This window comes from Anopheles coluzzii, chromosome 2, assembly GCF_943734685.1.
Source record: "Anopheles coluzzii chromosome 2, AcolN3, whole genome shotgun sequence".
NCBI classification, from domain to species: domain Eukaryota; kingdom Metazoa; phylum Arthropoda; class Insecta; order Diptera; family Culicidae; genus Anopheles; species Anopheles coluzzii.
The window spans coordinates 91,257,404-91,273,243 of NC_064670.1; the positions used below are offsets into that span (position 1 = coordinate 91,257,404).

Here is a 15,840-nt window from a genome sequence, read left to right on the forward strand (position 1 = left end):
AGAACGACAAATTCACGCAAACATCCAGCATAACCTAACGGGAACACGGCCATCTTCCCAGCCGCGTAATAGACTGATTCGTCACCTACATTAGCGAAACTCATTACACATTACCGTCACCTGATCGACCTTTTCCCGTGTCTTGAGACGGCTTAGTACAGCTCTGACCTCTGCCTTCCCCCTCTTTTCAATGGAGAGATCATCTTCCGCTTCACCTCTGCCATGTCCCGGTCCATACAGATAATGAGACGCGAACGCGGTGGATAGCTTAATTGCTGAATCGTGCATAAAAACTTCCCCTTATTGCATAATTGCTTATCATCAAACCCGCTCAACTCCTCGTCCAACCACCCACAGCTCACAACACACTTATATGATACACTTGGCACCGTTCGCACAAACTTCACACATGTGACTTGTGGCAGGATGATCTATCATCCCGGAGGCCGGACGCTGACTAATGTCTTCATTCGTTCTTGCGGAGTTTCCGGGCGTTCCGGGAGATTAATGTCTCTGCGCGGGAGAAGCAATTGTAACTCGGTGCCCTCTCATCCCACGACCGTTGTCCAAAGACCGTTGTGGGGTTAACTTTTTTTGTTGCTGCGCCACACAGAAAAACAAACACTAATCGCGTGAAAAGGTGAGAAAAAAATGCATAATAATAGGGAAGCTCAGGGCAGGTTCCTTCCGAACCGATTCCTTGGACTTGGCAGGAGTTTATGCTTCCACTTAAAGTTGCCTGCCTGTGTCGTGCGGTCTGCTTTAGAACCTTAAGTGTGTTTGTCTGTGCACTCGTGTTTCGTCCATTCGTTACGCTATCGCGTGGTGCGGCGCAATGCATTCCTGCGCTGCTGCGCGGCTTGATGCGTGAACCCATCACGATCATGTTTTGCGCACCCGTCTCGTGCGAATTTATGAGCCGAACAAGCACTGCCTGGTGCGTTCACTGGCGGAGAAAGAAACGATTAGACTGCGCAGCCCACGGGAAGCCACCACGTATGTGTGTGTGTGTGTTTCTGCTCCTTGGTATGTCGTAGTTTCCGTTCGTGCCCGCGATGTACGGGGCTACAAATCTGTACACGGCTCCGTTTGGCGGACAGTGTTGGGGCCAGCTGGTCAGCCACCTTCCAGCGTCCAGCGAGTGTGAACTTACGCCGAGCGCAGGCACCAAGGTCCAGTGACCAACGCCCGCCCAGCACAAGCGTGCCGTCCGACGCATGTCGTCACGCCACGGTGCGCCACATCGACCGTTCTACCCCGTCTACCGATGCTTCTCTTTTCGTTTTCATTATTTACAGACGATAAAATCTTGTAATTAGAACCGCGATCGTACGGGAGAGCGAGAGAGAGAGAGTCACACACATATCGGTGGGTGGCAAGTGGGTAAGGTTTGGTCGAGTCCAGATTCTTGAACTAGAGGCTAGGGGCCCTCATGTGGAGACGAATGCTCCACGCTCGAGCTACAACATCGTTGCTGATGGGTGATGCGAATGAAGACGAGACTCGGGTTTCGTGTGGTTTTATGGTGGGCGCGGACAGTATGCAGGCACACAGGCGCAAGAACGTTGGCTGAACGTGGGGTGAGAAAAATGTTGCATTAAACCCGGCTGAGCCCGCCATTGCCGGGGTCCGATGCTTTGCATTGTTGCTCTGTTTGGTGTTGCGGCGGGCCCGTTGTTGCTCTTTGCTACCTTATCACAATTGTCTATCGATTGCTGGCCATATGTTAGCTTCTTCCTTTCCTCCCTCAATCCCTCCCGGTGGGTTGTTTGGGTTATTGCAATCAATTAAAAACGTATGAATTCTCGCAACGCGCAACCACGGTTGCTGCTTGACGGTTGAATATGTTTCCCTTCATTAGTGCTGAGTGCAGCATGTTTCCCGTATCGCTTGGTTTCTAATTGGTTCTTTTTTCTTCCATTTTTCATTCTAGGTAAGCAATTCGATTCCAATTGTGGTTTTGTTTTTGGTATTTACATCGGATCCAGTAGAGTTGAGTGGTGGCAGCATCATTGCAAACATCCAAGTAACCCAGCAAAAACATCGCAGTTAGCGAACAATTCAACCACAGTCAACAGGTTCTATTCTCCAAAAATGAACTTCTCTAGAATAAGATATCTTTTCCGCCGGTTTTTCACCACCTTCGAACGAAACTATCCGACCCCGTACAAACTTCTTGCGGGCGAAAAGCGAACCGAGCTGCTGCTGCCCCGTGCGCTTCTGCTAGCCCTGTACGGACTGCTCGTGGGCTTCCTCTTCTACCGGCTCGTGCTAGTAAACCTTGACCTTCCGGACACCGTCCGCTTCTACTTCGGCCTGACGGTGGCGGTCGCACTGGGTAAGCGTCAACAATTTCCATACAATGAAACGGCTCACCAACTGGGCGTATTTTGCTTCTTTTCCACTCCACTCGCAGCAGTCGGATGTAGCTTTTCGGCGCAAGTTCGCTGCGTCTGTGCGCTGTGTTGGGTAGGGTTTTTTGGCAAAGCGGGACGCAATCTGCTCAAAACGCTTACCCTCACCCTCCTGCTGACCGGTCCGATCGAAAATGCGACCCTGAACGGGCGCGAAGTGGTGCGCGTTCTAACCTGCTCCGCCGAGCTGGCCTTTAATTTGACGCTAACGCGCGTCGATCTGATGACGAAACCGTTTCAAAATGCACTGCACCAGGGGCGCGATCGGCTGCCGGAGTTGAAGCAAGAGTTTTCCGCGATCGTTTCTATCGTCGAACCTATCGTGCGGGAGGTTGAGCATTCTGGCCGTGGTGGTGGTGGTGGTGATGGAGGAGAAGACGGCTCAGACTCGCTCAGCAGTGAGGAGGAGACCACGCATGGTGCTGGCATTGATGGGCCGATTCGTTCCGCAGCCGCTTATCAGCAGGCGTACGTGGCCAAGCTTAACGAGCGCTGCCTGGCCCAGCTAGCGACGGGCGTGGACCGGTGCAAGGCTTCGTTCGAGCGGTCGTACGACGAGTGTAGCGAAAGCTTGCCACCGCTCGTCAACACGCTGCTCTGCTGGCCGATGAAGCTGGATGTGGCCTGCAGCTCGGCCGAACTGTTCGGGGTCGGTGCCGTGTGCCGCATGGAGGACGTGCTGGATGAGGATTTTGGCGCAAACTATCACCTGCTCAAACAGACCGAACACCAGCTGACGGGGGGTGTCGGTAGCATCGAGATCGATTATCAGGTGCCCGATTTGCGAAACCATTCCGGTTACGTGTAAGTTCCTTTGTTGGGTAATTTTACATGTGGAAGAATTGTAAAACCCAATTCACCCCAAATTTCACCCAGAACCATCAAGAAAGCGTCCAAACAGATGGGGAAAGAATTCAGCAAAAAGAAACACTTCCTCCGCTTGGTGAGCTACTTTGTGCGCAAAGTGTTTGCGTTCATCTTTCTCCGTGTGATCTTCAGCTCGGTCCGCTACCATAATGCTTACCTTTGGAGGATCACTTTCAACAATTTCTACATCACGGATCAGTTTCGAGCGCTCGCCGCTCGCCGTATGGAGGAGAATGGCTTCCCGGTGCTCCCTTTGCGGGCGATCCAGCAATCGGAGCTGATCGACACGCGGGAAGGCATTTGGAACAAGCTGGAACTGCGCCACATTGTTGGATCCTTCGCTACGCTGCTGTTTCATTGCCTTTCGACGACCGTTCTGCTGCTGATGGACGCACTGCTGTATGAAACGCTCGACATAGTGGCACGCCATTCGCGCATTGAGTATCATCAGCAAGGATTCCATGGCGTTAACGTGACGGTGTGTCTTTGGAAAAGGTTTCAAATGGACCCCTTTTTTCTTTTTTTGAGCATGGTTTATCACTTCTTCATCCCCAACCAGGTCACCGGTACGGGAGCACTCGCCGAGCTGGTGCGCAACACTGCCGAAGGATTTCGCACAAACGAACGGCTAGATTTCCACGCCTCGAACGAAGCGTGCCTTCCGCGCCCAGTGCCACTGTCGGGCTGGACCGTCGCCGGCATTTATGGACTGTTCGCGCTGCTGGCCCTTCTCATCACGACCGAAGCGTACGTCCAGCGGGCACGCCGTCTCATCTGCTCCTTTTTCTATCCTGGCCGAGAGCAGATGCGTACCGCTTACCTGTACAATCGTGTCCTGCGGCAGACGCGCACCATGCAGGCGACCCTCCCCGGGCGCATCTTACAGTTAGCGGACAGTAGTGGCTCCTGCCGAGTGCTCCCGTTTTGTGACCGGCTCGCCTTGCAGCATCCAAACTGGTTCGGCTGGACCCGCACCGGTCGACGGTGTGCGGTGTGTCGGGGCGCCGGAGCACCGCAGGAGTGTCAGCGCCCGGACTGCTTCCTTTGCTACTGTGCCGGCTGCTGGCAGGACATCGATCGGCAGTGTGTGGTCTGCGCCGGTCAGCCTGCCGACTGCTCGAACTGTTGCAATCCGCTCGGCAATCTGTCGACGGCCTTAAGCAGCGTACCAGACAGACATGACGTGCCGTGACATCCGCTGGCAAGTATTTGACAGCACCGTTACGCACACACACACACGCGCAATGTGCCCCTCGGGCTCGTCAAAGTTGCCCGGTACTTGCCACCGGTTGGCTCGTGGCTGGTCCCGTTTGGCCTTTTTGGATCCGGAAGCAATGTTCGAGCATGGAATCTTCCAGCGCGCACACACACAAACATACCGATGCGGTGTGATGGAAACTCAACGCAGCGTAACGGGCACAGCGGAACGGGCGGGGAAGGGTTTCCCCTTGCCCAGGCGGGATCATACTACAACACGGTCACTGACTGTGGACCGTGTTGGCCGTCGGCAGCATAATGAACACACACTTAAAATAATCATCCCGAACGAACGCAGCAGCCACACATACGCACACATACACATTACATGATCGCGGGCACGGGCGCGCCCGAGCATGCGGGCTGCCTGGTTCGGTCAACTGACCGACTGCCAGGCAGCGGGAAAACAGATCGGGATCAGTAGCCCCGCGCACAATTCGACCATTCGTAGTGTTGCGATATGATCGCCGGGCTGCTTGGGGAAGCGATGATGGTACCTGGCTGGCTGCGCGGAGAGCGATCGTGATGGGCGGCTATGAAATGGGCATCATTACTCAAAAGCTTGTTGCATTACTTCTGGAGAAAGTTTCTTTGGTGCAAATTGTGATTCGTATGGTTGAAATATATAATTTCGTTTATTATTAGATATTTAGTCCTTTGTAGTCGTTTTAGTGTACATGAAGAAGTAAATCTGTAAATAAGCTGTTTATCATGTGTTTAGATCACATCCAATCAGCAACTTCGTTGGATTTTTTTTGCATCCTTGGTTTAATTTTATTTATCGCAACGAATGCCTTATCTTTTATGTAGTAATTATCATCTGCTTAGATCAAATAATTTAATTTTTTAACATTCAGTTACCATTTCACTGACAACGTGAACTTTATGCTTAGCCGTAGTACACTCGTCAACTCGTACGACTTAACAACATGCCCATCACGGGGTTCAAGTCCCGAATGGACCGTTCTACCATAGGTAGGTCTGATTATCCTGTTATGGGTAATCAATAAGTCACTGATAGCCAAGCCCAGTAGTTGTACAAACAGGTCTTGGCCGACAACTGTTATTGTGCTAAAGAAGAAGAAGAACTTTATGTTCAATAAAAAGGGTATTTTTTCTAACATTTCTGTCACTAACCTTAGAACATAGACGCCAGTCATTACAAGCTACTTTTGTCGCGAAGTTAATCAGCGGGGACATGGATCCTCGCTACCTGCTATAAAAGCTGAATCTTTATGCTCCTGAACGACCTCTCACGTGAGTTTTCTCGTCACGTGTGCTGCGAAGACCTATGTTCTCAAGATCTGCATGTTCCTATAATGCGTATATGAACCAAACGATACAAAACTTCAACAAGTACCAAAGATTCTTTGACTTCAACATTAGTATAATCCAATTCAAAACCAATGGTCTCTCGTTTCCTCATTGATAGCGTTTTAGTTAAGTTTCTAAATGAATTAGGGATTTATTATACAAGTAAGTGTCCCAGCAAGAACATGATGTTTTAAATGTACAACATATTTCAATTTACTAGCTTTTCTTGTCAACACCCTGTGAACTGTAAAAGTAAGATAAAAAATTCGTCAGTGCAGGAAGTAAAAGGCTAGATTAACTAATAACAACAGAATTCATAAAAAATAAATGAAAATATTAATCAATAGCATTTAATTATCGAAAGGGGAAACCTACGCAGTTCTTTAAGCTATACATATTTTAACAATTTTTTTACTGTTTTATTTTTAAGCATCAAGCTATTTGGTTATTATTTTCGATTAATTTGTATGGTAGAGAAGTTTGCAATTTAATCCTATTTTCTTCTATTCTGTACTAATTTCATTTGTGTTTTAAAAACAACAGTTTAATCCCGCAACTAAGAAATTAGACCAGTCTGACACGTTTTACATTGAGTTAACTTTAGCACAAACACTCACTCCCTAGTGGTTTCATTAGGAGCTCATAAATTGTCAAATTTATATATCACTGCTTCCCATCGCTTGTCATCGGAAGCAGAGGAAAACAGACCCACACACATTAAACACAGCCACAACAAACGCTTCATGAATCAACGAAAGCTACTGCGGTTGAAATGAGCTTTTTTCTGCAGCTCTAATTTTAATCCGGTGAGCCGGCGTTGCGTTGCTTCCCTCTCCCTTCCCTCCGCCCGACAGGAGCGTGTGCAACTTGCTCACACAATTTACGATCTTTTCATTGCTGCCACAACAATGCATAACTGGGTGCTTCCGACGCGCCCGACGAGCGTGAACGGCGGTCCGGCGGCGCATAGAAAGGTCATGGGCGCGCGTTTGGTGAAAGAACTTTCACGCTATGGTAAATTTACCACCCCACGGCAAACCCACGGCAAAGTTATGTTGAAAAAATGTTAAATTATGTTAAAAGTGCACCGACACCCATTCCATGATGCCCGAATGTGTAGATGCGTCCGTTGAAGCAAAAGCCCAACCTTTCGACGGGCGAGTTGAAGGAGTGAACGTGTCCTAACGCACAATCGCAGTCGCCAGCTCATCTCAGTAGGCCAGCAATGTTGTAATAAGTGTGCTTGTGTGTGTGTGTATGTGCTGATGCATGCGGACCTACAATCGATCATACCCCGCACGAGATGATTGTATCGCAAAGAGGTAGTGAGAGAGAAGAATGAGAAGGGAAAAGGCGTACAGACGAGCCTCAAATTAACATCGGCCGACTTTTCTGGTTGTTGTTGTTTATTTCCACGCCGTGTGCGGTTGGTGCTGACGTCGGGAAATGCAAGGGTAAAGCACGCCAGTGCAGCCCAGCCAAGGGCAAACCGAACGGGGCTGCAGCCTCCAACGCACCACTGACATGATGGGCTTAAAAATAAAATTCAATTGCTGCACGTTCCGTTAGCTGTAAGAACTTACCAGTCGGGGGAAAATAACACAAGCGGGTCAGTACAACCGGAAGCTTCCAGACGGGACTGCTACCTTCGGGAGTGCCCTATCCCAGTCGCTCTTCCTTCCATCCTCCCACGCAAGAACTGGGTTAGTGTGCAAGGAAATGATGCCTGCCTGCCGACGCAATTGCGGAAATCAATCAAAATCAAGTGCCCTAGCCCCAGAAATGATCGCCCGCCCAGATCGCCCGGAAGATCACTTGCATCCACCCTCAACAGCTTTCAAAATGCGACCATTGCTGCAGGGTAAATTTGCATTGCACGCTTCCTCTTCTACCTCGTGGTTCGAGGGTGTCGGTTTTTGTGTGGTAAAATGTCGGTCCCGGGACATTTTCTCGCCCGTCGTTGGAGCCCGATCGGACAACAATAAATTTCCATTTAATAAATAATTCAACCCTAACGCTTGCATATGATGAAGCGGACGCTAAACCTCACCTTACTGGGCCATTGCACTCCAAATCGAAGAGATACCGGTTCAGGACACGGCTGTAGCCACACGCAGATCAAAGCTTCGATCAAATCACGATCGATCGCCTTCCCACCGACTATGCTCCCTGCTGCCTTCTGTCTCCCACTGCTGCAGTTGACCGCAGTTACAGATGTGATCGAATCGGACAAATCTGCATGGCCCGGATGGCTACAGACTGTGGTTTTGGTGGACGCGAAACCACAACAGCATTATGCAAGCGTGGCGACGTAATTGCATCGTCGGTTATTTGCGGTGCATGCGCACACACACACACATTCCGGCGCAAGGACTTCTAGCTTCGGTTATGGGAAGCGGCCAAGTGTGCCGCCGGCATGTGGCTTGTGGCATAGATTAGTTTGCATATAGGCAATTTAAATGATTGCCCGCACTGTCGGTAACATTCCCGGGTTGGTTTTCCGGTTGGAAAACAAGAAAAAAAGGCAACGTAAAGTTCATTCCCTGGGTTTTTTCCACGTTCCTCTGCTAACCCTGCTGGATGAAATAGCAACGAGCGAACCGATCGAACCTGAATCGAGGCCCACCAGGTTCGTCGCCTATTACCGCGAGTCTTTTGAAATTGGAATTTACGCTGTGCAGCTATTCACCATTACAGCCGAATGCAGTTGGGCTTTTGTATATTGAATGGAGGGAAATGCGTGTTGTTCCTGTGCAACGTTCGCAGCCTTTAGGACATTTCCTCGTAAACATTTCATAAAACACACTTTATGTTGCGATGTCGAGCATTTCGACATTTTTCTTATATTGCAGTGAAGCATTGAGCAAAGCCGCAATTCAATAATATCGCTTCGTAAAATTGTACACAATAATTTAATGTGACAATAAATTATGGGAGCTTTGGTTTCGGTAGTAAATTACAAAATCAATTAAGGAATACTGGGAACGAGTTACTGCTCGATCTGAAGGAGAAGTTGGAGAATGGAGATGATCACCAATAGTATGGATATAAATAAAATGAGCATAAAGCCGACTTAAGACAATTTAGGACAACAATATAGTAGATTTGTAGCTCTTTAAGTGTTCATTGAATGCATTGAAATATTTAAAAAAAAAACTGTACAATGTTTAAAAAATCTATGACTTTTATGAGCTAATTCACAATTAATTAAATGAATTCGTTTTATGTGTTAATTAGAATCTATTTTTGTATTGTTGTGTTGTATTGTTTTTGCTCTCTTCCATCGGTTTGCAGTTTGCTGCAAATAAAACACAATCATAAACCATTGCAGCACGGCATTGAACCCAATAAAATGTTAAATTACTTTTAACTATTTGCACGCAGTCCCAGCAGATTACAGCAGCATCCGCATCATGTCGCTTTTGCTGATGATGAATGTTGCAGGATAATGATAACGATTACCGGAGCGATAATAGCTTGGCCTCAGCGTAATAAGATAGCTTTCAAGCTTCGTGCTTTTGTGAATCGGAATGAAGTGCAAGAAAAGTCAACATACGCTCGTCCCCTCCCTCAATGGACATACCATTTTGCTTCACTACGGTTCGCTAGTGAAAGCATTCCACTGTGAAGAGATTCGCTGCCAGTAAATACAAAACAGCAACAGTTCTAGCTTCACTGCAGCCAGCGTGCATCAGCCTTCCCATCGTACGACACCGTCCGGCCTGTGACCGTGAACTAAATAGATGAATGAGAAAACGATTATTCTTTTCCCCCGCGCAAGGATGCACGCGGATGGGGCAGCGCGCAGAGCGAAAAAGCACTGAAATGAATTGCGCCATTAGTAGCACTTTAAATTGCATTTACGCAGTTGCAAAACTCGAGATCGTGACATCTGGTAGACGAGCCCGGGAAAGTGAATCCGCGAACGGAGCGAGGTTGCCGTGGCAGACAACGCTGAGGTAAATTACTTTCGACGCGTCGCATCCAGCCGTGTAACCTTGGCGGGGTCAGACAAAGACCCGGGACAGGCCGGAGCGTTGAACGAGCGCGTCTTGATGATTTTACGTGCGGTCTGTCGTGCGGGGAAACAGGACACGCACTAGCAAATGGTTGCAATCGCCCACCGTCTTCGGCCACTAATGACGTAATTGCGAATTCTCATTGGTTTCACTTAACAATCTCGTCGGTCGCGCTTGTGTCGTCGTGCGGTCGTGCAGGGAGTTTGAGAACCACTGTCCACAAAGGCTTCTTGCGGCGCAGTGGACCGTAACAATAATAGGAGCCACTTTTCATTTCGTTGTTCTATTCTGTTGAAGCTCGAGCAGAGTGTGTGTGTGTGTGTTGGGGGAAGTATTTTTAAAAAATTAATATATTCACTGTCAACAACGTGAGCGTAGGGGGAAAAAGCTTACAAAGCAAAGAATGCACACAACCCACCAGCGCGTACAGGAAGTTGGATGACATTGAATTATTTCTTTCCGTAAAATGCTGTTATGTTTTAATGAGCACAGCAAAGGCAACGTTTTTCGGTGCTTAGACGATGGTCAGATGGTCTTCCTAGTAATTATTTTTCCCTATTTAGGAACAAGGTGATGTAATGGCATTATTTGGAAGTAACGAAGAAATGAGTTAGAAGACGTAACGTCACGTTTTTAAATTATGACAGACTTATTTTGTAGGAAGGAATAAGGTCATAAAGGACCATGTAGTTCTTGTCAAGGTCTTGTTACAAGAATGTTGAAGAGAATTTTAAAATTTACTTCAATCTTACTATTAACTGAAATTCTTTGGAATTACAAATATAAATAAAGATGGCCATGGTTTCATTTTGTTTGCATTAATTGTTTTCATAATGTGCTCGTCTTTGTTGCAGCACGTTGTACCTCGGCTCTCGAGTAATCTTAAGAAATATATTTTCTTTCATATCTCCAAGTCCATGATCATTTTCATTGCCAACATGCTGATTAACCAAACATTCTCAACATTCTTTACATGAAAACTGCACAAAGCCACTGTAACGATTATTAGTTCCTCTCAATAAAAATAAACCAGACTTACTTTCGAGTTGTTTATGAAAAACTCTTATAGTTGAAGATAGATTAAACGCTTTAATAAGCTTTGCAAACAATTTTTTATGTTCAATAAAAATGTTTTACTATTTAAGGTATTATTCAAAAAGCAAATAAATTATACCATTCGCGTACATTGAAGTGCTGCTATTTGAACGCTCTCTTCCCTGCAACACTGCCCAGCATTGAAGCAAACACAAGACAGTACTTCACACACTACCATAAGCCACTGGAAAATCGGGTAAAGCAAACAAAAAGCAACATTTTCCCCTCGACATTCGTTCGACCCTTTTAGCAGCATAAATCTAGCACAAATTGATCAGTAACACTCTTCGCAGACTGGCTTTGGCAAACAAAGCGTTACAAAGATATGGAAGAAAAAAACACACACATTTGCGCCATTTTCACACTCTCTAGTATGTATGTGTGTGCGTACTCGCTCGTGGACATAACTCCATCGTAAATCAAGTTCCGCCGTTTTGCCGTTGTTTTATGTTTGCAGTTCCGCCGATGGACAAGCTCCGTCTTCTAGCGGGACGGTTCTACTGCACGCGTACTGGGCTGTCCACACCCAAGAAACGAGGACATCTTCCTCCCCATTACGTCCACATGTTCTGCGCGCGCACACACATATTGACTCCCTTTTCCATTTGCGATTTCCATCAGCGACAACAACAAGCTGGTGAGAAGAGGGGGGGGGGGGAGTAGAGGGAAAACGCGCCAAGAAAGCAAACGCAATCGCTATGCGCTTTATCGTCCGTTCTGGCGTTAGGAACAGTTATCCGCGAGGCCAAAACCGGCTCCCTCGCGCGCGCGCTCTCTCTCTTGAATAGGAGAAATAGGGCTCATTTTGTTTGGATGGCCAACGGTCAGCCCTACCGTGCCGCTGCGGTTGGGTTTGTGTGTATGTCTATTCTACTTGCCCGCCGGCCCCGGCCCGGATAGTTCTACCTGTTACGCAAGTCGCCGGACGCAAGCAAGTGCGCTCATTACGCGACACGACTGACCTAGTGATGAGTTTGCTTCAAGCAGGGCCGGGTAACAGGCGGGAATGAAAAGGGCTCGTTAGCTGATAGTGAGATGATAAAATTCCACACTGTGAAGCCATTCAATGGGCTCGACGCGGAACAGGTTCAGTGGAAAATATCAAGGATTAAAAAAATATATAAAAAATACGAAAGGCTCGAGTAAATGTTAATGTGTTTTTTTTTATTATTTTAAATGTTGTGTAAATGATACAAACACCTTGTGCGTCTTATTAGATTCCATAACGATGCGATCTGAAATCCGCAACAAAATACAAACTCAATGATGTGTTGAAATTTATTTATTTATCGCTTCAGTGCTTCCCTTTCATTATTTCATTCATTTGGACTTAATGTTCGTGTTGCTTATCTTATCATCAGAACGATTACTTTAGTAAAGGTGCCAAATCGTTTCAAATATATTGATTATCTAAATTAAATTGACAAAGATCATTCAATTAGAACATTTATTTATTATTAAATGCAATACAATCTATTCGTTCCAACACAATAATACAGTTTTAGCATTTTTAATTGTTTAAACAACTTCTTTTTTATTCAAAATAAAATGAATTTGTGATGAAGTAATCATCACATTTCTTCATATCTTCAGTACACTTATGAAAAGTCCTAGAACAGCAATACTCTTAACTAGACTCAACAATCTCTCTCGCACCCAATCTCTAGTAACATTGCCAGCAAAAAACCCCTATAGCCTCCTAGGCGCATCCGAACAGGAACATGTTCTACGCTCTTAACCCCACAAACGGGACAGGCAATCATTCTTAAGCTCAAGGGCTCACTTCAAGCCAAGAGTTTGTACATCGACATCAAGCCCTCTCGGATCCTTTCCCCGTCGAAAGCTTTCAGCATCATCGGTAGTAAGCCACTCATACGATCACAAAGCTAATAAAATACTTTCAACACCATTAACTCGCACCGAACGAGACACTTAATCTTTTTACCTTTCCCACCTGCCCGCTCGCGCATGTTTAGAAGCAGCGGAAGATGTAGATGTATCAAGCGTAAACATAAACTACCATTTTGCAGCTGCACTCGTACCGTCAAGAACGTTGGCGCACACTCGACCCGGCCCGGATGCTAAGCAAACATCGGTCCGAATGACAAATGAAGAACCATGAAGCAGCCGGCGGGGCTGGACAAGCGCGTACATGTGGCCGCTTGTGAAATAAAATGAAATAGATTAGCAGCATCCATCTATCGACCCCGTGGCATGTATATGCAGATAGTCGGCAAAGAACTACAAACTGTTCTGGTTCTTCCATGGCTTTTTTCCTTAGTTTGCTGTTTCTCTCGCTCTTTCTCTCTCTGCCCCATGGTCAGAAACGGACAGCCGATTGGTTCGATCGAAATAAATAGAGAGGTAAAACGTTACTTGTTTAATGAAGTTGTTAGTACCACCCAGGGGCCAGAAGGTTACCCCCACCCCCCTCTTTCCGGAACGGTAAACGTTAAACGGAATACGAGAGCAATTGAACGTTCAGCCTGTTCCGCAGCATCTTCTGAGCACGCATTGCGAAAGTGATGCGTTTGTTGGGTCCGTTAAGCAAATAAAATGTGATGATGGGCCACAAGACCCGGCCAGTACTAAATGGAGTAAGGTTATAATTTTAAAATTATTTGCTCTGGCTTCTAATCCCTGTTTTTGTCCGGCACTATCCCGGTTTGCTTCTGTAAATGAGATTCTGAACATTCTTTACTCCACATATTTCGCACCTGGATTAGCAGTAATTACAGGCCGGTGGGCTGGCAAATGAACGGAAAGCGACCGTTTTCGTTTCGAAATAAAAGTAAACTAATGAGCCCGGTGAACTTATTATCGCCGCCGTCTGGGTCAACCGCTGTAGCACCGGTTCTGCAATTTAAACGGCAATGCCCACAAACGACAACCTGTCGCGAAATCGTGCCACCGGTTAAGCCATTATCTCATACTTTACGACCACTAGTGGCCACAAGCATTTGCACTCCGATTATCGCGTCGCACAAAACGGTCGCCGGCTTAATCTACAGTTCCCCGGTACGCTTAATCTCGCCGCGTGTCGATCGATTCCGATTCTACGCCGTAGATTGGAGTTTGATGTTGCTTTTTATTATTGTCATGTCTGACAAGAACACACACACACACATCGTCTGGAGTCTAATGCAAAAAAATAACATTCACGCGTGTACATTTCCGCCTCTGTTTACTGGTGCTGGCCGGGAGATCCGTCTCGGGGGAAGCACGCCGCACGGTCCAACCGGCTTGCCAAGTAACAGGTTGCACAGCAAACGCGTCACGCGTAATAAAGTGGACGTAATTAAGCGATTTCGATGGGCACCAGTGTCTTGCGATACATTCGATAGAGGAAATAGTTAGCGTTTGTCCTTTTTTTTTATTCACCAGTGAGACGATTTTTTATTGACGCTAATCCTAAACCTCTCTCTCTGCTTCAAACAACGCGGTTTTATTCCTCTTGCCACACTGCCAACAAAATGCCAACTCGTTTTAAATAAGGGCACAAGCGACAACTTGAAGCAAAACCCGACCGGTAGGAAAGCAAAAGAATGCACTAGAACCTTGTAGCTCGTTAAAATGGTCAAAAGATCGCAAAAAACGGCCATCGCACAACGAAAGACTTCAACGCCCGTGGCAGTGGCGCGTGTGGCGCTTTCGTAAGCGACGAACCCCCAAGCGGGATGGCGCCTACCGTTTAACATTCTAGCGCGCGGCACAGACACGGTCGCGACTGACCTTTATTTTGCCGCTTGACTTTTGCGAGAACTTGGGCAGAATTATACCGATAGAATAACACGCTTCCTACCTTTACCCTATAACGGTGCCATAAGCGAGGTGGGTTTGGGCGAGCGACAGCAAAATAGCGATGGACACTGAGAGGTTCTCGGGGGGCAAACTGTTGTCACGATTTTTGCTTTCCCTTTCGTTTATTTAATCTCCGGTCGTGGGGAATCCACGGTGTCATGGTTGTTAGCCCGGGCAGGCTAAAGGGTTCTCGCTACCGTTGGTTGTTGGGAACATGGAAAAGCTCAACAACGCAATGAAGAATTCTTACGTCGGATGTAGTACAATTTAAAGCAGAAACCTCTTTAATTGCTGAATATAAGTTCTAAATGATGAAATGTTTTATATATGTTACAAATATATATAAAACCCCTTAATACCAACTTGATTAATTTTTAGCTGTACAAAATTTGCCTTCGCTAAAAGCTAAAAGAAAGAAAATCGCCCACCGTACATCGTAATGTATCGAAGCCCTCCATCATCGCATAAATCGACCCGTCAACAGTGCGATCTACCGCACTCGCCGCCGCTCATAACCGATTGCAACGGCTAATTTGCGCACTTATTGTTAGCGGCAATGATGGTACAAAATTTCCACAAATTTGCCGCGTAATTCACGTTGACCGGTATGGATTAATCTTAGCCTTGATGAGATGAAAAGACCGCCACAATGCAGGACAAAGCAATCAAAGGGACGCATGTACGTACGATCAGTACCCCTCCTCTCTGCCTTCCTTTTGGAGTTACTGGCAGAGCCAGTGCACTCACTAGACTACCGCAAGCTCTCCCATTCAGTACGGTTGCTGTACGGCTAGTGGCCGATTTCTGCCAACACCAATCGATGGTTTATGTCTTAACGCTATTATTCCTTCCTGCCCAGCCCGTCATCGGAGGTGATCGTCGTCACCGTCGTCGTCGTCGCCGTCTCGGGTAATTAATTCCGATACAGCACACTGCATACCACGGCGCACATCGAGCACGCGATTCGCAATCATCCAAAGGAAGGAAACGGAAAATTAAACGCTACTCACCGCACCGCAATCGATGTTTCGCGGTCGTCGTGGTGCGTGCTTGAGCTATATCTTCTTTTTTTC

General features: G+C 46.9%; 2 protein-coding genes across 3 annotated transcripts in view; both read left to right on the forward strand.

The window, feature by feature from the left end:
- LOC120949291 (uncharacterized) overlaps nt 1-15,840 on the forward strand; it is a 55,013-nt gene that overhangs the window by 21,971 nt on the left and 17,202 nt on the right. The window lies entirely within an intron of this gene.
- LOC120949289 (protein sneaky) lies at nt 1,262-6,025 on the forward strand. Its single transcript, XM_040366498.2, has 2 exons — nt 1,262-3,218; nt 3,291-6,025. The coding sequence occupies exons 1-2, from the start codon at nt 2,095-2,097 to the stop codon at nt 4,471-4,473; spliced, it is 2,307 nt and encodes a 768-aa protein (XP_040222432.2). The 5' UTR covers nt 1,262-2,094; the 3' UTR covers nt 4,474-6,025.

Bases quoted from the DNA above. Each gene is read 5' to 3' on its own strand.
- LOC120949289 (XM_040366498.2), top strand. From the start codon at position 2,095: ATGAACTTCTCTAGAATAAGATATCTTTTCCGCCGGTTTTTCACCACC. The intron at 3,219-3,290 runs GTAAGTTCCTTT...AATTTCACCCAG, and splicing joins CGAAACCATTCCGGTTACGT to AACCATCAAGAAAGCGTCCA.